This window comes from Pongo pygmaeus, chromosome 3 (genome assembly GCF_028885625.2).
Source record: "Pongo pygmaeus isolate AG05252 chromosome 3, NHGRI_mPonPyg2-v2.0_pri, whole genome shotgun sequence".
Taxonomy (NCBI): Eukaryota; Metazoa; Chordata; class Mammalia; order Primates; family Hominidae; genus Pongo; species Pongo pygmaeus.
In genome coordinates, this window is record NC_072376.2 from 111,054,612 (window position 1) to 111,081,139 (window position 26,528).

The 26,528-nt window shown below is 40.3% G+C and overlaps 1 protein-coding gene across 5 annotated transcripts in view; it reads right to left on the bottom strand.

Annotated features, from left to right (window-relative positions):
• TSPAN5 (tetraspanin 5) overlaps positions 1–26,528 on the bottom strand; it is a 180,716-nt gene that overhangs the window by 68,222 nt on the left and 85,966 nt on the right. For 2 of the 5 annotated variants that reach the window (XM_063664566.1, XM_054484301.2), the window contains exon 2: positions 21,381–21,522. The exons of the other annotated variants lie outside the window; for them this stretch is intronic. In XM_063664566.1, the coding sequence (XP_063520636.1) occupies positions 21,381–21,383 (3 nt within the window). In that variant the 5' untranslated portion in view covers positions 21,384–21,522. The remainder of the gene's footprint in view (positions 1–21,380; positions 21,523–26,528) is intronic. 5 annotated transcript variants of the gene reach the window in all.

Genomic DNA, 26,528 nt, shown 5'->3' on the forward strand with positions numbered 1-26,528 from the left:
AGGAATTTATTCAAATTTATTCCATTTTGCTGTTTGCTGTATACTGATTTTCACTGATAAATTTCCTTTGACTGTAGGTACTGTAGAAGAATTCATTCAAATTTATTTGATATTACAGTTTGCTTCTGCATTACCTTTATTCATCAAAATATCATACAGGTATGTGCTTTTCAAAAAAAGCTCTGCCGTGTCTGATATAAAAACGTCCCCTATCTATAAATGCCTGTATTACCTACTACTTATTTACTCATAAGTTTCTTCTGTTATCTGTAAGAGTTGAGGGTGGGAGGCTGGGGAATGCTACTGCTTGTCCAGATGTTATGATCTCCTTCTGGATCTCTGTACCCTGTATTTGCATAAACAAAATGCTTCTCCCCCTCACCCCCACCAAAAAAAAAAACACAAAAAAACCCTTTTATGTCACTTTCAATGCTTGTATGTTTGAAGTAGTCAAATCTTTTTCCTCAAATAATTATTTGTAAAAATTAGAATATCATTTACAAATCTCTGCTTCTTATTTGCATCTAAAAGCAGAATAAGGAGGTCCAGGAGCCATGAGCTTCTCCCAAGTTTCAGCCTAGACTGAATCCTAAACTCCTTATCTTTTCTCAGAGGCAGCAGGTTCACCAAAACACAAATGTCAGGACCAAGGCGCATTCACGTGCTTCTATCCACTCTATTGCCCTTACTCCCCTCTTCCCCAAACCACACATTTTGACATGGCAGACTTGGAATAAAATCAAGAAGCTCCTCTAGAATGAGAGAGGAATAAACAGCTTATTGGGACATTCATGCCTCAACATTGCATTCCCTTCAGATTTTTTTTTTTCCTGGTGATCTTTTGTATTTTGCAATACTCTAGGGGGAAAAATAGGAGAACTGTGGGCAAAAACTTATGTAATTTATTGCAACATAATTTTAATTTACACACTGTGGTAGGCAACCTTCGATATGGCCTTCAATGATTCCCATCCCTGGTCCTCACACCTTTGTGTAGTCCCCTCCTATAATATTATACCAGGGTTGGTTGTGTGACCAACAGAATACAGCAGAAGTGCAGGAACATCCTTTCTAAGATCAGCGTAGAAAAGACTGTGGCTGTGTCTTGGTTGCTTTCTAGTGCGTGTTTTCTCTCTCTCTCTCATCAACATAGCTCTGTGGGAAGCCATGCTGTGGGCAGCTCCATGAGGCGGCCCATATGGCAAGAACTGAAGTCTCCTGCCAACACTCACGTGAGTTTGAAAGTAGACCCTGCAGCCCCAGACAAAGCTCCGGGTGACTAGAGCCTCAACTCACAGCTTGACTGCAACTCCATGAGAGAACTACCCAGCTAAGCCACTCCCAGACTGCTGACTCTCAAACTATGGGAGATAAAAGTTTGTTTTAAGCTGCTAAATTCTGGGGTAACTTGCTATATAGCAATAGATAACTCATACACATAGATTTTCAAATTCTTGAGCTTTCTTCAGTGATCCAAGTTTCTACTATAAACATGAATTACTTTTGCAAACAGAAATCAAAGACAGCATATGGGTGTATGACTTCCTGGGAAGAAGATGAGATGGGCTAAGACGGTGACTTCCCTCTTTCTTTCTTTTTTTTTTTTTTTGAGATGGAGTCTCGCTCTTGTAGCCCAGGCTAGAGTGCAGTGGCGCAATCTCGGCTCACTGCAACCTCCGCCTCCCAGGTTCAAGCTATTCTCCTGTTTCAGTCTCCTGAGTAGCTGGGATTACAGGCACGTGCCACCATGCCCAGCTAATTTTTGTACTTTTAGTAGAGATGGGGTTTCGCCATGTTGGCCAGGCTGGTCTCAAACTCCTGACCTCAGGTGATCTGCCTGCTTCAGCCTCCCAAAGTCCTGGGATTACAGACGTGAGCCACCGTGCCCAGCCCCCTCTTTCGTATATCTCTTAATTCCTAGACTGAAAACTACCCAGCACAGGCTTGGTGGGGATGCTACAGAGCAAATGTGAGCAGGGATAACGGGGAGTTGAACTAAATGCCTTCTATCCTGGGATTATTTGATGAGTACTACTGACATTCAAACACTGCCAATCTGTGTCTTCTTATACCCTCTCAAATAGGCTGATCAATCACTTCTTTTGTTGACTGAGGACTACAGAAAGATATACATTTAAATTCAAGAGATATTTAGGGTTAACTTTAGGAAGAACTTCTAGCCAAGAAAACTGCGGTTAAACAACTGCACAGGATGAACAATTAGCACAGCATAAAGAACACAGGCCTTAGCTTTAGCAAGACCAGGCTTGTGTCCTGGTTCCATTTCCTTCTAGCGGTGTGATTTTGGATAAATCATTTTCTCTCTTTGAAGCTCAACTTCCTTACCCATAAAATAGTGACAAAACCATCTACCTTGCTGGTGCTCAGTTGGCCTCATTCCCTCCTTCTCTAGACAGGGGTGGATAAAACCACATCGCTAGACCCTTTCTAGTCCTAAGATTCCCTGGTCCAGGCTTTACTCTGACTGGAGGAGAGACATTTGGAGTTGATAACACTAAGGTGGTCCTTATCCACCAACCTTCCTGCTCTCTTGGCAAACTCTGAGAGGCTCATTTCCTGAATGTTTCTCTCAGAAGATTATATATACACTGCAATGCATCCTTTTCTTCCATAAGAAAATGTGGGATAGGCTGGGCATGGTGGCTCACGCCTGTAATTCCAGCACGTTGGGAGGCTGAGGCAGGCAGATCACTTGAGGCCAGGAGATCGAGACCAGCCTGGGCAACATGGAAAAACCCCATCTGTACTAAAAATACAAAAAAATTAGCCGGGCATGGTGGCATGCCTGTAATCCCAGCTACTGAGGAGGCTGAGGCATGAGAATTGCTTGAACCTGGGAGGCGGAGGGTGCAGTGAGCCGAGATCATGCCACTACACTCCAGCCTGGGTGACAGAGCAAGACTCTGTCTCAAAAAAAAAATAAAAATAAAAAAAAGAGAGGGAAGGAAAATGGGGGTTAAATCAGGAAACTAAACTTTATGCCACACTTTCTTGGGTGCCTGTGAAGCAAATCACCTCACCCGTCTGGGTCCTGGTTATCCTGTTGGGACGTGTAGGGGATACGTTAAGGTCATTTCTACCTCTATAAGCCTAGACTCTAATTTTAGAGAGATATGGAGAATATTTCAGAAGTCTTTATGTATTATAGTGGGTTTTTTTAAGGGATTATCTCTATATAGTGTCTCTGTGCTCTTAATTTACCCCCACACAAAATGCTCTCACTTCCTTTGCAAAACATATTGTCTAAAGCCCAATGCAGGCTGAATGCTGGCAGCTAGTAGGCCACTCTGAAGCAAATCTCCTGTCCTTTCTGTACGTAACTTCCCTCATCTGTATGAAGGGATAATAATATCTTACCTGACGGGGATCTGTGAAGATGAAATGAGTCAATGTATATAAAGAACTCAGAACACACAGCCCCACCTAAGTGTGAGCTACCAGTGGTCCCAGTGCCAACACATCTGCTCACATCCGTTCCACCCATGGGGCTGTGTGCTTATTCCAGGTGAGCTATGTTTCCTTTCAAATCTTTTTGTGCCAAGTGTACTTGCTTTGCATGCATACTGTGCAAGCATTATATAAAATCAATTAAATATGGAAGTCAAGAAATAGTTGTTTCTATAAAAACTAAGCTAAATGCCTTGTAAAGACTCCATGAAGGCAGGCTGGGCATAGTGGCTCATGCCTGTCATCCCAGCACTTTGGGAGGCAGAGGTGGCAGGATCGCTTAAGGCCAGGAATTCAAGACCAGCCGAGGTAACAAAGCAAGACACCCATCTCTACAAAAAGACTTAAAAATTAGCCAGGCACAGTGGTACATGCCTATAGTCCTAGCTACTCAGAAGACTGAGGCAGGAGGATCATTTGAGCCCAGGAGCTCAAGGTTACAATTAGCTATGATCGTGCCACTGCACTTTAGCCTGGGTGACAGTGAGAACTCATCTCTTAAAAAAAAAAAAAAAAAAAAAAAGACTCCATGAAGGCAAACCATGACAAAAGTTTGCTGTTGAATGAGGTGTGACAGAGACAACTGTATAACACTGGAAAAATTCTGGAAAAACCTACCAACTTAGATTACTTTGCAAGTATTGCTGAGTTCTAGGTCCACCTTAAAAAAATGTAAATGGAAGTTGTGGCTGACAAATTATGGCTGAAGTTTACACAAGGAAGATACTTCAGTCAGAGGACACTCAGACAAGAAAAAGATCTTGGGCCTATCTCAAAACATTCCTAGTACTCAAAATTTTACAGCAAGTGACATACCACTGGGGGAAAAATATCAGGGTCTCCATGCACACAGCACGAGCAGGGAAAAAGCCAAAATACTAGACAATATACTACTTCAAAATTGTATTTTCATTTAAAATAAAATGTGTAAAGTATGTGTAATTTTACACACACCCTCATCATTTTCACTGACTCTTTGAGCTAACTGACAATTATCAGTCTTGATTTAGTTTGGCAACAGCGTTTCAACTCTGCGTGAGCCTGTGTCCTCACATGGTGGATGTGCCTATGGGGTCGGGGGTTAGAAAGCTTCCATTAGATAACATGTGTAAATCATATCTGCACTTTGACTAGCATTTCTTAATATACATATGTATACACCCATCCATAAATACATACATAACAATTCTGGTACTTTAGAATTTTTTTTTTTTTTGAGATGAAGTCTCCCTCTGTCGCCCAGGCTAGAGTGCAGTGGCGTGATCTCGGCTCACCGCAACCTCCGCCTCCAAGGTTGAAGCGATTCTCCTGCCTCAGCCTCCCAAGTAGCTGGGAATACAGGCTCCCGACACCATGCCAGGCTAATTTTTTTTTTGTATTTTTAGCAGAGACAGGGTTTCACCATGTTGGCCAGGTTGGTCTTGAACTCCTGACCTCAAATGATCTACCTGTCTTGGCCTCCCAAAGTGCTGGGATTACAGGTGTGAGCCACTGCACCCAGCCTACTTTAGAATTTTTAAATGTCTTTAGGGAATTTCCTAATTTTCCCCCAAATAATGCATACTTTGAGACTACCCGAATCCATACGTTTTTCTATATGTGAACTTCACAACATTTGATTTATCCATCCTATACAGTTATAGAATATTAGATCACAATATTGGTTTTAAAAAATGTCAGCTAGGTGCAGTGGCACACATCTGTAATCCCAAATACTTTGGGAGGCCGAGGCAGGAGGACTGTCTGGGGCCAGGAGTTTGAGACCAAAGTGGGCAACATAGTGAGATCTTGTCTCTACAAGAAATTTTTAAAAATTAGCCAAGTGTGGTAGTGCACGCCTGTAGTCCTAGCTACTCGGGAGGCTGAGGCAGAAGGATTCCTTAAGCCCAGGAGTTCAGGGCTGCAGTGAGCTATGATCACACCACTGCACTCCTGCCTGAGTGACAGAGCAAGACCCTGTCTCTGAATAAATGAATGAATGAATGAACAAACAAGTGCTTACCTTGTTCCTAATTTAATTAGCAAGCTAAATATATCTTGCACATGGCAGACGTAAGCTCTGGAATGTGCCCTCAACTTCACTGGCTCCAGACCCACAATTCTCTTTAACTCCCTGGCAGACACACTTCACCATCTGGAGTCCCTACTGCAACCAAACTGTCCACTGTCAACCATTTCATCTGTGTGTGTGTGTGTGTGTGTCTGTGTGTGTGTACAGGGGAAGCCATTGCCTGTCCAACAACTCACAGTCCCAACCTCATGTAGTCTGGTAAATCAGGGACCCTCATTCATAGCCAGAGAATGAAAGAAAAGCTGCAGAATGCAGTTCTGACCCCTGGGCTGGCTAGAGCACAAAATGAAAAGGAGAGACTGCTGAGGAGGTGGGGTGTCACATCTCTGTATTTTGCTGTTCATAACGACGGCAACAAGTACTAAAGGTGTGCGAAAGCAGATTAGAGGGGGAGGCATAAAATGAGATAGAAGGAAATGATGACTTTTAAGTGGCAATACAAAGACGGGGTGGCTAAAAAGAACATCTTAGCAGTGATCAGGAAGGAAGGGATGACACATCTTTGAACATAGCTGTAATATAAATTAAGAGTGGAAATGAGGTATAGCTTGGAATAAGAAGTATCTAGGTGTTAACACTACTCTCAGTTGAATTATTCAAAGAAAACATCTATGTAGGAAGGCTTATGTTCAGGGGAGGGATGGTGGAGGTGTGTGATGGGCATCTGCTGAGATGCCCCCATGGAGCAGCCCTCCTCCATTCTGACCATGTGGCTTGAATGGGGCTGAGCCTACAAGGCAAGTACATGACCCAGGACATCCAACGACCAGTACCTCTCATGGCTCCGTGACCAAGAGTGGCAAGGAGTTAGGAGGGGTGAGCTGAGCCTAGCCCACCAAAGTCCATGTCCATCAGATGCAAGACTAAGCTGAAATTACCAGAGAAGAGGGTTTTTCTTCCTGCTAGTGGAACAGAAACCTAGAGCAGCTGGTGGCTGTTTCTGCCACTGCTTGGGGGCAAGCTTGCCTGAAAAAGAAGCCAACAGAGAAAGGCAGAGCAAGAAATGAAGAGAAAAACTGCTGATACCTTCAGAGCAACTGGAAATGGCCAATGCCAAAAGCAATATCCCTAGATGTTTCTGTTATGTCAATCAGTAAATTCCTATTTTTGCCTGAGCCAGTTTGATTCGGGTTTCTGTCACTCAGAGCTGAAAATGTCCTAATGCAAAATGTAACTATCTAGCTGCAATATATATTTTTTTCATTTAACCACACTGCTTACTGTTCATGCTTTTGAACATAGGGATTATTTCTACACATAAGACAATTTTTTTTTTTTTGGAGACAGGGTCTTGCTCTCTCACCCAGGCTGGAGTCCAATGGTGTGATATCGGCTCATTTACAACCTCTGCTTCCTGGGCTCAGGTGATCCTCCCACCTCAGCCTCTCAAGTAGCTGTGACTACTGGCGTGTGCCACCACACCCGGCTAATTTCTTTGTATTTTTTTGTACAGACAGGGTTTCACCATGTTGCCTAGGCTGGTCTAGAACTCCTGGCCTCAAGCGATACGCCCACCTCAACCTCCCAAAGTGCTGGGATTACAGGCGTGAGCCAGCACACCCAACCCACATATTCTTAATAGGCTCAATATAAGTTATTTCAAAGGGCAGAAGGAAAATGTAATCCAACTGGAGATACATATAAATATTAAGATACGGTATTAATAATGTTCATAGCAAACATTTGTTAAATTTACCACAGACACATAGTAACACTGAACAAATGTTTGCTATTAATATTAATTCTGTATTGTGTCTTAAAATAATAGATGTGCATTAGGATATATTAATAATGTATTAATAATATACATCTCAATCTTCACAATGTTTTGCTATAAGTATTCGAATTATATCTATTTTAAAGAAGAGCAAACTGATTCAGAGAGATTAAGAAACTTGCCCAACGCCAGAGCAGGTGGTAGGTCAGAGACCCAGGACCAAGCAAGCATTCTAACTAGAACATTCGCTCTTAAATCACTATACTCTACTCCCTCCAGAATATCAGAAGTGTTACCGAAAATATATAAAGTTGGTTCTGCTGTGCCACATAAAGAGGTTCAGCCACTATACGGTGCCCTGAGCCATCCCTCACCACAGTGATAGAAAGGACGGATCCCTGAGTATCCCTGAGAGGTGTTTTCCAACTGCAGAGTGCAAACCATTAGTGAGCCATGAAAATGATTTAGTGAGTGAAGACCAGCAGTATTCCCCCACAGAATAGAAAATATCAGAATATGGTATATAAGGGCAAATATTGCCTTGTGAAAACTTTTTGCTTATGCATATATACATACATATTTATATCCCAGTTCATGACATGAAATATGCTTTCCTATAAATCATAAAGTTTTAAGGCCACAAATGTAGAGCAGAAAGTTGTGTGAAGGCTGGCTGTAAAATCCCCTAAACCTGGACTCACAGGGTTGAGGTGGGGAGAGAGAGAGAGAGAAGTGAAAACTAAATGGCCTCAGGAATTGAGGAAAATTAGAACTGACCCATACTGCAGTGCATTTTCCTGAGGAAATCCTCTAAGCAAATCTATCTGATTCCCTAAGAGGGCTTTTTTCCTTAACTAAATATTAGAGGCTAAGGATCCTTTCACAAAACCCCCAATATCTGATGTTTATGTGGTAATTCAAAACTGCAAAGGGTGAAGCAGTGATATGAAAGCAATCTGCTGGGTGAGCACTAATGAGGTCCATGCAGCAGACAGCACCAGAGCCCAAGCTCGGGGCAGCTCCCCAGGCACACGGCTGATGTGGAAACTCACAGGACAGCTTGAGTTTGCTGGGGAAAAGTCAAATTGGCAAGCATAACAGTAGCCTTGCCTGGGCTAAAAGAAACACCAGGCTCGCTGGCTCTCCCTCGCTCTTCTCTTGTGTGGCAGCGTCAGGCGGTCCCAGGAGATGCTGAGGGGCTTAACATCCCACGCGGTGCTCCCACTGAGGCTCCTCGGCTCCTCTCCCCGCCCAGGGAGAGGACACTTCTTAAGCTTTTATTAAACTGTTGTCATAAATTGCTTACGAGAGCAAAGTAACAAACTATCACTTTCCCTTTCCTTCCAAGTGGCGAGAACTGGGCCTGTGCCTGCTCCAAAGCACTGAGCCAAAATCAGCCGGCAGAAAATTGCCAGCCATCATTAACTGTCGGAATGGCAGGGCAGAGGAAGTCCATTTTATTAGAGGCTCATCCATAATATATTTTGTTTGAACCCTGTACAGACTGAATTCATTAACATAGATTAACACTTCATCCTCGAGCTCAGATTCCTTTGTGCTTCTCCTAAGTGGCATCACTCTTTTAGCTCCTCCCACTCACAATAAATTATTTAATCGCAAAGTTCAGGAACTATTTTCTGTCAGTGTTAGATATTTCCTATCAGTGGCTCTGAACCTTCTGTGGATTAAGCATCTCCTTTGAGCATCTAATGAAAGCTACAGATCCTTACTCAGGAAAAATGCACAAAGAAGCCGGGTGTGGTGGCTCACACCTGTAATCCCAGCACTTTGGGAAGCCGAGGTAGACGAATCACTTGAGTCCAGCGGTTTGAGGCCAGCCTGGCCAACACAGTGAAACCCCGTCTCTACTAAAAATACAAAAATTCGCTGGGCGTGGTGGTGGGTGCCTGTAATCCCAGCTACTCAGGAGGCTGAGGCAGGAGAATCCCTTGAACCCTGGAGGTAGAGGCTGCAGTGAGCTGAGAGCCGAGATCACGCCACTACACTGCAGCCTGGGCAACAGAGCGAGACTCTGTCTCAAAAAAAAAAAAAAAAGAAAAAGAAAAAGAAAAATACACAAAAGCGTGCACACACGCACAATTTTGCTAGGATTTTAGGGGTGCAGAGATGCCCAGAAACTCTCCCACGGTCTCTTAGAAAGCATATGAATCCCCAGTTAAGAGCCTCAGTTCTAGTATGTATCACCTTTCCTAGTGACGAACACATTCATGGCAAAAAATTAGTCCACTTACAGAGTTAAGTGTTTCTCTCAAACACCTACTGAAAAACAAAACCAGCAAACAAACAAAACAATGATATTAACATTTCCTACTTATCTTTGTTGTGCTTCAGAAATGAACAATCAGTTAACTGTTTAGGGCCCCGTTATTTGCTTAGTGCTAAGAGGAATATAAAAAAAAGTAAAAGACAGTCCCTTATCATAACAAAACTAATGTGATGAAGCAATGAGGGAGAAAAGAGATCCGTACACAGTTACATGCTAAATTACATGGTACCAGCTAATGGCACAGTGGCAATTTTTTTTTTAATTTTTAAAATTTAAAAATACATGTAGGGAGTTCAAGTGCAGATTTCCTACATGCATATCTTGCCTAGTGGTAAAGTCTGGGCTTTTAATGTACCTATCACCTAAATAGTACATTCTACCCAATCATAATTTTTCAACCCTCACCTCCCTCCCATCCTCCCACTATTTTTAGTCTTCAATGTCCATTATTTCATTCTGTCTGTCCATGTATACCCATCATTCGGCCTCCATTTACAAGTGAGAATGTGTGGCATTTGCCTTTCTGTTTCTGAGTTATTTTACTGATGATAAAGGCCTCCAGTTCCATCCATGTTGCTGCAAAAGACAAGATTTCATTCCTTTTTATGGCTGCATAGTATTCCAAAGTGTGTGTGTGTGTGTGTGTGTGTGTGTGTGTGTGTGTGTGTGTGTATCCCACATTTTCTGTATCCAATGATCCTCCACTGATGGACACTTAGGTTGATTTCATATCTTTGCTATTGTGAACAGCAGTGTGGTGAACATATGACTTGAGGTGTTTTTAAATATAATAATTCCTCTTCCTTTGGTTAGATGCCGGAAATGGGATTGCTAGATCCAACGGTAGTTCTATTTTTAGTTGAGAAATCTCCATACCATTTTCCACTGAGGTTGTACTAACGTATATTCCCACCAACAGTGTATAAGCATTCCCTTTTCTCCACATGCTCACCAACATCTGTTATTTTCAGTCTGTTGAATAACAACCATTCTGACTGGTGTGAGAAGGTATCTCATTGTGGTTTTTTTTTTTTTTTGAGACAGAGTCTCGCTCTGTTGCCCAGGATGGAGTGCAGTGGTGTGATTTCGGCTCACTGCAACCTCTGCCTCTCGGGTTTAAGCAATTCTCCTGTCTCAGCTTCCCGAGTAACTGGGACTACAGGTGCCCTACGCCCAGCTAGTTTTTTTGTATTTTTAGTAGAGACAGGGTTTCACCATATTGGCCAGACTGGTCTCAAACTCCTGACCTTGTGATATGCCCACCTCAGCCTCCCAAAGTACTGGGGTTACAGGTATGAGCCACTGCACCTGGCCTCGTTGTGATTTTAATTTGCATTTCTCTGATGATTAGTGAAGTTGAGCATTTTTTTCATGTTTGTTGGCCACTTGTATGTCTTCTTTTGAAAAATGTGTGTTCATGTTTTTGCTCACTTAATGGGGTTATTTGGGGTTTTTTTCTTGTTGTTTGAGTTTTTTGTAAATTCTGCATGTCAGCCCTTAGTTGGATGCATACTTTGGGAATATTTTTTTCCTCATTCTGTAGGTTTACTCTCCTGATTTTTTCTTTCGCTGTGCAGAATCTTTTTAATTTAATTTAATTAAGTGCCATTTCTCCATTTTTATTTTCATTGTGTTTGGTTTTAAGGACTTGGTCATAAATTCTTTGCCTGGGCCAATGTCCAGAAGAGTTTTTCCTAGGTTTCTTCTAGGATTTTTATAGTTTCAGGTCTTATGTTTAGGTCTTTAATCCATCCTGAGTTAATTTTTGTATATGATAAGAGGTATGGGTTCAGTTTCATTCTTCTACAACATACGTCCAATTTTCCCAGCACCATTTATTGAATAGGGTATCATTTCCCCAGTGTACATTTTTGTTAAATTTGTTGAAAATCAGTTGTAGATATGTGGCTTTATTTTTGGCTTCTCTATTCTCTTCCACTGATCTATGTGTCTATTTTTATACCAGTACCATGTTGTTTTGGTTACTACAGCTTTGTAGTGTAATTTCAAGTCAGGTAACATGATGCCTCTAGATTTTTTCTTTTTGCTTAGGATTGCTTTGGCTATTCTGGCTTTTTTGGTTCCATATGAATTTTACGATTGGGTTTTTTAATTCTGTGAAAAATAATGTTGGTAAGTTTGATAAGGATTATATTGAATCTGTAGATTGCTCTGGGGAGATGGTCATTTTAACAATGTTGATTCTTCTAACCCATGAGCGTGGGATATTTTTCCATTTGTTTGTGTTGTCTATGATTACTTTCATCAGTGTTTTGTAGTTCACCTCCTTGTTTAAATATATTCCCCTTGTTTTTTTGGTTTTTTTTTCTGGTAGCTATTATAAATGGGGTTGACTTTTTGATTTGGTCCTCGGCTAGATCATTACTGGTGTACAGAAAAGCTACTGATTTCTATATGTTAATTTAGTATCCTGAAACCTTACTGAATTGATTTACCAAATCTAAGAGTTTTGTGGTGGAGTCTTTAAGGTTTTCTAGATATAAGATCATATCATCAGCGAACAGGGATAATTTGACTTCCTCCTTTCCAATTTGGATGTCTTTTATTATTCTCTCTTGCCTGATTGCTCTGGTGAGAACTTCTAGTGCCATGTTGAATAAGAGTCATGAAAGTGGGCATGCTTCTCTTGTTCCAGTTCTTAAGGGGAATGCTTTCAACTTTTTCCTATTAAGTATGATGTTGGCTGTAGGTCTGTCATATACGGCCTTTATTATGTTGAAGTATATTCCTTCTGTGTCTAGTATGTTGAGTACTTTTATCATGAAGAGATGCTGAATTTTACTGAATGCTTTTTTCTGCATTTATTGAGATAATCATATGGTTTTTGTCCTTAATTCTGTCTGCATGATGTATCACATTTCTTCATTTGCACATGTTGAATCATCCTTGCATCCTTGGGATAAATCCCACCTGATCATGGTATAGTATCTTTTTGATGAGCTGCTGGATTCAATTTGCTAGTATTTTGTTGCGAATTTTTACATATATTTTCATCAGGGATATTGGCCTCTAGTTTTCTTTTTTGTTGTATCCTTGTCTGGTTTTGGTATCGGGTGATAACTAGCCTTGTAGAATGAGGTGGGGAGAATCCTCTCGTTTTTTTTTGGAATAGTTTCAGGAGGATTGGTATTAGTTCTCCTTTGTATGGTTTTTTTTTCTTTTTTTTTTTTTTTTTTTTTGAGATGGAGTCTTGCTCTGTCACCTAGGCTGGAGTGCAGTGGCGCAATCTTGGCTCACTGCAACCTCTGCCTCCCAGGTTCAAGGGATTCTCCTGCCTCAGCCTCCCAAGTAGCTAGGACTTACAGGTGGGTGCCACCATGCCCGGCTGAGTTTTTTTTTTTTTTTTTGTATTTTTAGTAGAGATGGGGTTTCACAGTGTTAGCCAGGATAGTCTCGATCTCCTGACCTCGTGATCCACACACCATGGCCTCCCCAAGTGCTGGGATTACAGGCATGAGCCACTGCACCTGGCCTCCTTTGCATGTTTGAAAGAATTTGCCTGTGATTGCATCTGGTCCTGGGCTTTTTTTGTTGAGAGATTTTTATTACTGATTCAATTTCACTACTCATTATTGGTCTGTACAGGGCTTCTATTTCTTCAATCTCAGGAGGTTGCGTCCCCAGGAGTTTATCCGTTTCTTCCAGCTTTTCTAGTTTGTGAGCATATAGTTGTTAATAATAATAGTCTCTGATGATCTTATATTTCCATGATCAGTTGTAATGTCTCCTTTTTCATTTCTGATTGTGTTTATTTTGATCTTCTCTCTTCCTTTCTTGGTTAGTCTAGCTAGTGGTTTATCAATTTTGTTTATCTTTTCAAAAAACCAACTTTTCATTTCATTCATCCTTTGTATTGTTTTTTGGTCTCTAGTTCATGTAGTTTTGCTCTGATCTTTGTCACTTATTTTCTTGTAACTTTGGGTTTGGTTTGTTCTTATTTTTCTAGTTCCTTCATGTGTGATGTTAGGTAACTTGTGATCTACTTTTTTGTTGTAGGAATTTAGTGCTATAAACTTCCCTCTTAGTACTGCTTTTGCAGTATCTCACAGGTTTCACTATGCTGTATTTTCATTTTCATTCAAGGAATTATGCTTCATTCTTCATCGACCTTTTTAGTGAACACCCAGGAGGTTTTCCTGTGTGCTTGTAGTCTGCCTCCCTTTTTCCAATTACGACACCTTGGTCTTTCTTTGGGCAACAAACTGGTGTTCTAGAGTAAGATGGTAAGGATGTAACCCAATCCTGGCAATCATAGCATTCCACCTATCTCACAATAACAATTGGTTTGGGAATAGTGGGTGCTTAAGGCCTGTCCAGTAAGACTCATTCCTGGGATTTCTATTCAAGTATTTTCAAAGAGAGACTCTTTTACTACAGTTATTAAATTCATGGGAAAGACAACAGGAGCTGCTAGTAGCTACCTTGAAACCACATGAGGATACCCTAAGAATGAAGCCAGTCCAAGAGAAAGCAAAGGCAAGAAATGGACAGAGCCCTATGACATGGTTTGGTCACTGGATATGTTTTTAGGTATATGAAGCTAATAACCTCGATCTCACAGAGTGCATGACTCACCACAGTAAGTTTAGGATTCTGTGCTTCTCCATCCCTTCTCCATAACTAGTTTACCTCTTAAAGGGTATCCGGAATTTCAGTTGTCATGTAACATGAAAGTTTTGAAATGATGAATGGCCCATTTACTGTTAATTTTCTTGACACCTCTATGACGCTAGCCAACAATGGTCTTTAATTAAAGTCACACATTTTCAAAATTTTATATGTATTTAAATTAAAAGCTTTTTTGTGAGCTAACATCTTAAAATGGAAGTTAGCAAAACATTGTTAGATAACACTAGTATAAAGTTACCTAATTTGCTGTCTAAAAGTATTGGAGTAAATTAAGCAAAAGCTGAAACAAGAAGATAGCACTTTAGCATCAAACTAAGTCTCCAAGAGGAAGGAAAACTAAAGTTCAAGGCTAAAACTCTAAATTGCATCTTAAAGGAAGTGAAAACAATACATTAAATATCACACAGTTTTTAAAAACTACTATCTCTAGGTGGTGGTATTACAGAAAATTAGAACAAAAATAATCACATGCATTCCCTAAATTGTCTGTCTAGAACATGTTATCTTGATAATGGGGAAAAATGAGCTTTTAAAAATAAAAGACAAGGTAATAATACAATTTGAAGATAATGATATGTTTCTCTGTTAAAACTTCATAAGAATGGGCTCCCTCCATGAAAAATTACTCATAGGCCTTTACTGAAAGAACCTTTAAATGGTAAGGTATGCCTTTTATGTTTTTTTGGGTATGTTTTCAGAATGTTTCTTAGGATCACCTGATCAGAAGGCCACAATGACCAACCACCAGCTTGGGCAAGACCATGCAAAACCAAACTTCAGATTTCAGCTAATTGTGCCCCAGAAACCTCCCAAAGAAAATGTCAAAAGCAGCTGGGCATGGTGGCTCACGCCTGTAATCCCAGCACTTTGGGAGGCTGAGGCAAGTGGATCACTTGAGGTCAGGAGTTCGAGACCAGCCTGGCCAACATGATGAAACCCTGTCTCTACTAAAAATACAAAAATAAGCTGGGCGTGATGGCAGGCGCCTGTAATCCCAGCTACTCAGGAGGCTGAGGCAGGAGAATTGCTTGAACTGGGGAGGCGGAGGTTGCAGTGAGCCGAGATCATGCTATTGCACTCCATCCTGGGCGACGCAGCGAGACTGTCTCAAAAAAAAAAAAAAAAAAAAAAAATGTAAAAAGCAGTCTTGATGAGGTGTTAAATCCTAATAAGGTCTTGCAATCAAGTTTTTCTCAAAGCGTAACTTCAATTCCATTTTATACTTGAACAATAAATACACTTCAACAATAAAATTTTCCTTTTATTATAAAAAGAAACGTTCTTCCAACTCCTCAAAATATAAGATATCTGGTTAGGTAGCTGCCTCTTAACTTTTTAGCGGTGTTTTTAAAAATAGGAAGCTATTTGAAAACATGAACCTACTGATTCCAAAAGTCCTGCAATGATTTAGTGAAGCTCAGTGTCTCATACTTTGTTTGTTCACAGCATGAACCATTATGGAGAAAGCTTATTAAAAAGTTCTCATTTCACATTACAAATCCATAATCTAACGCACTAATCATACTCATTCAATTGTTGCACATCCATAAATGCCATTGTACACAATCATCATTAAAATTCACTGTGGAATAATAACTTTTAAAATCTCATCTTGAACAAAAAGCTATTTGAAATTACCATATTATCTTTATTTCTAGATTAAATTTGGTTAAATGCCTTTGCACGCTTTTTAATATAAGAATCTAAATATAATGAGGAAACAACCCCTAAAATATTCCATTACCACAGAAAATATAAACTGTTAATACATGCATAAAGTCCAAATGAAAACAAAAGCTTCAGCTTAGACCTGAAGGCCACATCCACAAATATTATAAGAACCTTCTGAAAGGACAAGCTTTGCTTTCTAAAGGAGAGAGTATGTGCCAAACAAGCTTTGAAAACAAATTTGCATCCTATTTACCAAAGAATTCCATGTATAATACATGTTCAAGGTGGGGGTTGGGGAGAGGAAGTGACATGAGTATAAAAATCCCACAGAAAGATACTCTGCATGGAGCTGGAAGTGTTAGGCCTTGGATGGTAATAGAAGAAATAGCCTGAGAACACCAGAAGTTTTCCTAAAGCAAGGCCCTGAAATGTGAACACAAGAGAGCTAACAGCGTGGGTGGTTACTGCTTCCAGCAGCCCCAATGGTACTGAACATGTCCAGCTTCGTGATCTGGGTGCTGGTTACAGAGTTTCTTCAGTGTGTGAAAATCCATCAGTACGTGCACCATACGATACTTCATAATCCCTAAGGATCTCTGTGTTCTCCTTCCTACCACTCTACAATTTCGCGTCATACCACTCTCTCCAGTCACACAGGCCTACTTTCTATTCCTTGACTATATCAAGCAATTTTTCACGTCAATCATCCTGCTAATTGCATCTCTTTCTTCTCTCCTTTATAAAGACGGGGTACTCCTACCCTAAGGGTTCGTTTCAGATGATAACTCAGTAAAGTCTTTTCTGGCCACCTTTGCGAATTTATTCCCCCCTCATATTACTAACCACACTTCCTGAAATTATTCCTTCTAACTATATCTGTAGTTGTTTTTCAGCTGTCTCCCCTAGTAGGCTGTATGCATCATGAGAATGGAGACCATGTCCATCTTATCCACTTGTGTTTCCCCAGCACAATGCCTTGAATATAGAAGGTATTAAAAAAAATTGTCTGTATGAATGACATTTCCCAACCCCCAAAGTTTTCAGGTATTATGCTAAAAGGGTAAATATAGAAATAAGTAAACAAGTAGTTAAAAATTAAAAATTAGCTTGAATACAAATTTCCAGACTGCTTTCATGTGCCTTGCTTTACCCACAACCAGCAGTAGCAGCTTCATAGCACTAATGACAAAACAATAAACGCACAGCTCCTCAGTAATCTGACCGACCCTGTTAAACAAAAAGGATCCACCACACTGCTAGGACATCCTTAGCAAAAGCGAAGCTACTAATTCATTCTTTTCTCCTCCCTGCAAAAAGACTGAAAAATCACTCCACACACGCGTGCGCACACACACACGCGCACAGCACACCCCCTCCCCTCCACACACACACAAACACACAGGTAGGAATGGCTCTTCAGCACTGAACTGGCATCTCCACCTACTACCCAAACCACTGGGACTTCACAATCCTTACACACTGTCTTGGCCCCAGATGCAGAGACATTTTATGCCAAATTTGTGGGTGGGAAAGTCAATTCCATCCTTCCTGTAGAAGGATACACAGATGATTGTTATACAACTTTAGGATGACCCATGCCTTCCTGTCTCAGGAAGCTCCCAGAGACTCTCTAACTGCATCTCATTCATCCACGTGGTGGCTTTCAAACTTGCTCTGATGATAAAGCACTGGGAAGTAGAGCTGCCCATTGAGGAAAAATATGAAACATTGAGATACTTTGCTTCTTTTTATGAACCAGGAATAATTTTTCTGGCAGAAATGGCAGTATATGAATGCCATCTAAAACCACAGCTTATACGTACCTGGCAGGGGAGATTATTTCAACCCTAAGAAAGAATAAAAAAACACCATATCCTAAACTTGCATGTTCTCAATAAAATAATAGAGTTATTAAACTAACTGGCTGTGTCCAAATTTTTCTGTTAACGTTCTTTCACTACTTATTCATTCATTTTCACTAATACTCACCAAAAGAGATGTGGTAGCAAACGCCAAACACTTATGAAATGTTGACAGGAGAAAAACATGAAACTGAAAAAGTTTCTATTAGCCCATTTTATTTTCCTTCTGTGGATTGAGATAGGCCATTATCCATTTTTAGCAGTGGGACTACTGGGCTGGGTCTTTTGAAGTCCAATTATTATCACTCTTTGCCAAAGATAAGGAAAATAGACTTCTATATTTTGAAGAAGTTTCTAATTCTCACCAAGCTTATACTCATCAAAAAGTGAAATGATTATTTTAAAATAAATTTGTTAAAAATTATACCAATATTTCAAAAGAGCCAAGAAGCAAAATGATCCTTATTACCACATTGTATTATAATGTGCATGAATGTTAAACATGAAGTAGTTTAAACATTGACTAAACAGAAAATCTGGAATCATATACTCTTATTGAGAGCAACAAAGTCAAAGCCAGTTATGAGACACCAAAGGATGTTTTTGATAGTAACACTTTAAAAATAAAGATATTAAAATAGTACATTTTATCATACTAGCATTTTTATTTTTCTAAACAGAGTACACACTGTATAGTAACACACAAAATACAAACAGGTCTGTGGTCTCCAAAAATGATACTAAATCAACTGAAGCGGAAGAAAATGCACAAACGGTATTAAATCACGACACAGAAAAAGAGAGGGTAGCATCTGGCACTTCTGGCGTGCTACTAAGAACACACTCGGGGAGGAATACAAATTCTACAGTCTCTGAACTAGGCGGGCTGGCTGCAATTTGGGAAGCCATTTTTTTCCCTTAGGTAGAATAAAATGTCCATCAGATCACATTTGTAAGTATTCACTCAATAATGAATACAACAGTAACCATTTTAACATCCAAGTAGTTTTTAAAATCACACACTTAGAAATACAACTGAGAATTCCAAATAATTTATGTAAATATTCTGCCCACAATTGGGAAGGGCAAAATTCCCCATTCCTTACGCAAGGGCTGTACGTTGTGGCTTCCTTCCAAAGGAGGTGGGCGGAGTCACTTTACACTGGAGAAATCTGGCAGCAGATTACATCAGTCACATGATCAAGATTATGTTGACATGATCACATCAGTGATAAGTCATGTTGACAGGATGTACCCCTGATATAACAAAAATGGCACTTAACCTCTGTGGGTCTTCCCCTAGTCTAATCATGAGAAAAACACCAGACAAATCTAACTGAGGAACATTCCACAAAATACCTAAACAGTATTCCTCAAAACTGTCAAGATCATTGAAAACAAAAAGGTCTACGAAACTGTCACAGCCAAGAGGTGCCTAAGAAACCATGAACAACGTAATGTAGTGCCCAGGGTGAGATCCTGGAACAGAAAAGGACATTAGGTAAAACCTAAGGAAGTCTGAATAAGGTACAAACTTTAGTTAATAATAATATATCAATACTGGCTCATTAGTTGTAAGAAATGCAGTATATTAACATGTAAGGTGTTAGAAATGCTTGTTCCCCAGTGAAACAAAGAAATAGCACTCAAACATAAATTTAATTCTCTTAGCAAGGCCATTTTTATTAAATGTGCGTTCGAATGCTCATACATTTATTCCTCTGCAGCACCAGGGAACAAGCATTTCTAACATAAGGTGTAACAGGGGAAGATGGGTACACAGTAAATGGAAACTGTACTATCTTTGCAACTTTCCTGTAAATATAAAACTCTTCTAATTCTCACACTGTCCCCCTGGATCTCAATCTGCTAGCTAAGTAAATCCATACTGAATTTAGAACAGAGATTATTAGGCAAAAAGTTTTTAAAGTTGCAGAGAAGGGAGGGTAAATGGCTTGTGCACCACTGCTAGCTAATATCCACAGCTTCCCCAGGGACTTTAATGCAGTGGCACTTGAAGAGATCGGTTTGCCAATCGATGTGCTGCTTTTGAGGCTCTTGATTAACATATGTAGAGTTCCAAAGTGCCTTGAAAGCTTTCTATTATCTCAGCATTCCAAATGCAGTTTCTAAATGCTGATACTCAGTTTCAGCTTTTTCCAGTTTCTTCTTCAGCCTTCCACATTCATGATCACCTGTTCACCCTTAGTGAGCCTCAGAGCAGAGTGGAGTTGCTTGAAACCCATGTGGGCAAGCTAACCTGACTGTGGATAGGCCAGAGTCTAACTGAGAGACAGCAAGATTTTCAGATGGTCTTTACACAACAAATTGAAAATGGTAATTCCTTTCCTTTAGCAGCAGGGCATAACCTGCGAATGTCTTCTCGTTTAATCTCCCAGCACTCTATGATGTAGGTCCTGTAAATGCCCTCACTTAAATAACAAAGACACAGAATAAGCCAGAAGAAATAACTCCCTCCAGAGTGGCAGAGCAGAATCCTAACCCATGCCTCTTTGCCTAAAACCTGTACTCTCTCTGGCTTGCATGTTCCCTTCCATGAATATAATGCAGTAAAACACCGTGGGAAACAAGCCCTTCAAGAATTCAAACAGTAAGACAGTAACGACACTAAGACAATTTCCCTCCCATGTTTACAGCAAAAAGCAATCACTATTCCGGTAAAAATTTCCATCAGGCTGCGATCTTCCTTTCCAGTATTTCAAATTTGGAAATCATAAAAAATAACTTTAAACACATTACAAATGGCTAAACATGACCAGATATTCAACATGAATATTACTGGCACAACAGGGTAATGAGGTGATACAATGAGGGGGAAAAGTTAGTATCTTTCTTTATCTCTGTCCTTTTGCAGAAAGGAAGGAAAATTTATAAATCTGAGTAAGAAGAGGATAATAAAGAAATTGTTAAGTAGGAGTTCACAAGAGGGTTTTTAAGCCTTTCTATGTGCTAAAATATGACATACACACTCTATTTTCTTGAACACTATTTTAAGGCAACTTTTTTACTATCATTAGTTACTGATTTTCCTTGAATTGCTTTAATAATCACTATTGGAAATACTCCATAACATAAGTAGGCTCCAAAAGCTTTTCTGCATTTGCGAAAGCTTTTCTGCATTTGCAAAAACTGTAACCATAGACAAACCATAGCCCCTGTGACAGAATCTGAACATTTTTAGCCCCTGTATCTTCAGACAGAGTTTCAACATCCAGGTGCTCCACTAAATTAAAGCTTAATTTTCACAATTGGTAGAAAGCAGAAACTTGAGTTAACCAGCTGTTACAGCCCACAGAAAACCAGCAAGCAGTCTTAGTTATTTTTTCCTTAGCTTAGAATAAATTGACTGACTGTATTGAGCTGTTTTTGTGTTTCCCTCTCCAGAGATGTCACTTCCCTGAAGAATTTCTACCAACATATAACCAATCCTTTCAAAAAACAGGCATTCTCTTAAAATTAATTCTTATCATTTTCTAATCCACAACATCTTAAAGTGGAAAATGCAATTTTTCTAAGCAGAAGTATATTTCTGTTTGTCTCCAAGTAGATTCTAAATTCCAATCAGATTTAGTCCAAATGCCACTTAATGACTTAGTGTTCCAACCCAGATAACAAGACAAGCTGCTGACTTACCATTTGGTGACAAATACCTCTTTCTTCAAGTTTCCCCCACTGGTGTTATTATTAGCAATGACAAGAGTGGCTCATAAGCAGACTTTTTCAAAAGCTGAAGTAGAGCAGGGTAAATTTTCATCCCTCATGTTTTCCCCATAATCTGTAAAATATTTCACTTAGATTACCATGATTTTCTAAAACTTTAATATATTTACTACACGGAGATTTCCTAAATATGCTGTTAATTAGTTTGTTCATTCCACAAACATATTTAATTGCTTCTAAACTCTAAGCACAGAGAAATAAAATTGAATGAGATTGAAGAGACTAATATCTTCAATTGAGGGAGGCAGGGGGCGTGTTTTCCTTGTTCAGGACGTGCCTCCAAGGCCTGGCTAGCATGAGGCTCTGCTCAGCAAATATTCACTGAAATGTGAACAACAAAGCTCTGCCTTCAGGATGTGGATAATCCTTGAAGACAAGTGCCAGGCACTCTTCTAGATTCTGTAGACAGAACAATGAGCAAAACAAATGCTGTGCCATCATGACACTTACATTCCTGTGCAGGGGAGCACAATAAACTAAACTACATATACAATATAATGTGTGACAGGGGCTCTAAAGTAAAAAAGGCAGTGTAGGAAGATGGGGAGCTTTTCCAGACTGAGTGGTCTTACACTTGGAAGAAGTTTCAGATGAGCTGAGATTTAAATGAAGTGAGTGGCAAATGTTGCAAATATTCTAGATAAAAGTGTTCTAGGCAGAAGGAACTAATTAATATGCAGGCAACTAACGATAACACAGTTTGCAGCTAGTATAATGAGGTATGTGGCCAAGTTTGGTAGCTGTCTACCAAAACTCCATTTTGTCTTTCTGGTCACCCAGCTAGACCACATGTCTCAGCTGCCCTTGCAGTTTGAGTGGCTTTGTGACTTGTCTTTACCAATGGACTGTGAGAGAAGCGGTAGGTGTCACCTCTGAGGCAAGGCTTTAAGAAACAAATACATCCACTCCATGCTCTCTTTTTTACCCTTTCACATAAAATGGAACACAATGGGGTTAGCAGAGCCACAACATGGAAAGGGCCTGGGCCTATACATCACTGCATAAAGGACGGTCATCCAGGCTCACACCTATAATCCCAGCACTTTGGGAGGCCAAGGTGGGTGGATCACCTGAGGTCGGGAGTTCAAGACCAGACTGACCCAACATGGAGAAACCCTGTCTCTACTAAAAATACAATATTAGCAGATATTTTTCCATTGTCATATCCCTAAGACCTGGCACAAATCCTGGAAAATGGTAGATATTCAGTATTTATTGAATAAATGCTACCGAAAGCATGAAAAAAGCAAGTAGGTCCATAAGTAATTGAGGCAAGGATTCAGCAGGGGTTCATGACAGCAACACTTTAAAGAATGGGGCAAGTGGCTTATAAGGGCCTGATAGGATGGTTGGGGTGGATATTCTTGGCAGTGGAAAGAGCATAAGCAAAGAAAGGAAGAAAATACATGACACATTTGAGGGACATGCATCCCAAAGTGTTTCCATGCTTGTGTGCTTTTCATTCAATAAACATTTAGAAGCATCTGTTATGCGCTGAGCACTACCATAGGTGCTGGAAACACAAAGCCTGGTAAGGCCAGGCCCTGGTGAAGAGGAAGCTTGAAGCACACAACACAAGGAAGACATAAAAAGAAGAGCGGTAATGCTAGTAGGGTCACTACACCGTCGCTGTGTCCTGAAATTCCAGCAGACACTGTCCAGGAAGATTAGCTGTGGGCAGACACATTCCAGCAAAGGTACGAAACAGCGTGGCAGCTCACAGAACTGCAAATAGTCCAGCCCCCTCAAAAGTAGGCTCCATGATGGCAATGACTTTGTTTTATTCACTGCTGAGTCTCCAGTGCCTAGAATAGGCCCCGCACTTCGCAGATTTTGAATGCCTAGACATTTGGGGGGGGGGGGTGAGGTTATAAATAAGGCTATAAAGGAGGCATAAACTATTGCATAACAGAAGGAATTCAAAGAGCTCTGATGGGAAACAGGCCAGATTTGTGTTTTACAAGAGCATTCTAATTGAAACATGCTTGAAGGGGTGTGATACCTGGACAGGAAAAGCAGGTAGTAGATGACTGCAATGGCCCAGGCCTCAGGAAAGAGGAGATGAAAACTGAAATAAGACAACAGGAGGAAAGCAGGGGTAGAAAGAAAATCACAGGCCGGGCGCGGTGGCTCACGCCTGTAATCCCAGCACTTTGGGAGGCCGAGGCGGGCAGATCACAAGGTCAAGAGATCAAGACCATCCTGGACAACATGGTGAAACCCCATCTCTACTAAAAACACAAAAATTAGTTGGGTGTGGTGGGGCATGCCTGTAGTCCCAGCTACTCAGGAGGCTGAGGCAGGAGAATTGCCTGAACCTGGGAGGCGGAGGTTGCAGAGAGCTGAGATCGCGCCACTGCACTCCAGTCCGGCAACACAACGAGACTCTGTCTCAAAAAACAAAACAAAACACACACACACAAAAAAACAGGATTTAAGAACTATACGGGGAGGACTGAGAAGGCTTGTGATACATGTATGTGTATATGTATAGTGTGTGTGTATATAAGTATATAAAAAGAGAGACTAAGATGACTCCTAAATTTAAGAAAAACCAGGCTTGGGGAAAACAGTAATTCAATTTTGCATATGTTACACTTGGGATGCTTTAGAGTATTCTAGAAAGAATGTGTCCAAAAGGTAGCTTGCATAGGCATGATGTTCCCAGAAAGGGTTTGGTCTAGGGTCAAAAACAGAACAGCATTCAGGTGAAAGCTAATGTCACGGGAGGGAATGAAACTGCCCAAACATAGCCACCACTTACTGCTGTGCAAGCTGTGCACTGCACAACTCCTGGGGCTCCAGTTACCCTGGGTCACTGCAGCTTTGTACAGCTATTACGACCATTTTTTGGTAGATGAATATAATGTATCTTGAAAGAGTGGTACCTTTTTGTAATTCATCAAACTCATCACATAACAATATGTTTGTTAAAGGAACTGCCAGAGCAAGCAGAGATGAGAGGAGGGAAAGAGAAGAAACCGGGAGAAGGCAGGTGAGGGTGAAGAGGGGCAAATCTACTTCATTTTTGCCTAGGCTTCATTTTAAAGCTGATCTACAAAAAATCTTACATCCTCTACATTTAAGATCTCAACGATTTTATTAAGCCCTAAGCTTTCAGGGTCTTAACAGATTCTGTTAATACAGGAAATATCAGGAACTTCCTGAAAGCAGTCCTCACCCTGCTTTCTCATGGACATCTCAGTGTTTGTCCTTTGGCTCACACGTTTGAGGCCTCCATTTTCTTCATAAAATAACGATGACAATGATGAAAACACCCCTACACATACACATGCACACAGACACAGTTAACAGTTCTCCTCTGGCCTTCCACACACTTTTCAAGAATTATGAGAATGGAATAAAAGTCACTTCAGGGCATTTTCAAATGGCTTTTCCAAAACTAGAAATAAGCATAAGTAACTGAACAGCTGTAATGGCAAAGAATGCTAGTGAGTTTCTATAGCAAGATGCGCTGTGTCAAATCAGTGGTTCCAAAATGGAGGCAATTCTGCGCCTCCCTGAGAGGACATTCGATAACATCTGGAGACATCTTGGTTGTCACCCTATTGGGGAAGGGTGCACTGGCATCTAGTGGGTAGAGGTTGGGGAAGTCTCTAGATGTTCTACAATATACAAGACAGTCCCCACCACAAAGAATTACCTGGCCCACTACGTCAACAGTGCTGAGGCTGAGAAAATCTGTGCTAAATCATAAGCTCCTTGAGGCCTAGAACCAGTAAGTACTTTTTGGCAAAAAGCAGACACACACACACACAAAATGTGTGAGGGGACAAAATTAAATGGGAGACAGTTATCACACTATGGGCAACAATTTCACTTTTCCCCACCCCCTCCTGTTATCACTGCCTTCCTTCTAGACTCCCAATCCAAATCACATGAAAGCCAATGACAGGCATTAGAAACCTAAATGATACATACAGTTTACATGCTTTTCTATACACCAAATCCTAGCATTTCTATCAAATTCTTACCCCAAATGAGTAAGATCTTTGGAAAGTATAAACATCTTTTCCTGTGTAAAATCCATTATTTTCTAAGAATCACATGAATAACAACATAGCCTCCTACAAATACAGATAAAAACACTTCTTGATTATTGTTCTCCTACATACTAATAAATGCAATTCTGGCAGTTAATTTAGATTAATGAAAGAAGCAAACAGAATGAAGTAAAATCAGAAGCTAAATATAGGTGATCTAAGTTAATCTCACTGAGTCCTTATTAATTAATGCTTAAGTAGCCATTCATTTGTTGCCCCCAAATTTAAATGAGGGTAAATAACTTTCACACATTTTTTAAGGAGGCATCCGATTTAACTGCCGAGGCTTGGGTCTTGACATTAAAATTGACTGTGTTTCTAATTTTTAAGGCTCTACTTTAATTTCTACTGTCACTAAATAAAAAAGAACAAAAGCTTTTTCTTTTAAAAACCCTAGACATCATGTTCCTGCTTCTACTGGAAAAGGAGACAGGATATCACCATCTCAAACCAGCACCTTTCAGCAACTGAAGCCTTTTTGTCCTTACCCTGAGTGTTAAGACAATGGCTCCCTTACATGTCACATGCCCTGGAAGTGCTACAACAGCTGAATGGGTTTTCATGGGACATAAATCACTTTCCCACTACCTGCCATTTACGCACCTACTTCTCATGAACCTTGGATCCTGCACAATATGGCTCGTCATGTCCTTTGTGACGGCTATGAACAAGGGGACTATTTGCATGAGTAGATAAAGGGCATTTTTCCTTTTGACAGTTGGTGTTTTTCCCCCTTGTTCCTTGAATTTTTTTTCATTAAAATCACAGAAACATTCAATGTCCACATGTCAGTTAAATTTTCAACTTATACTTGCATGTTTCATATAACTGTTGAGCATTTTAGTAAGATTCTTGAAAGCATATTTATCTGTTCATTTCCTAATATATCTCCATATTCTTATAATTTTGCATGAGAGCTTTTGAGCAACTTTTCATCCCATTTTGGGGGCCTTAAAGAACTGAGGAGAAAATATACACAGTAGACCACGCATTTACT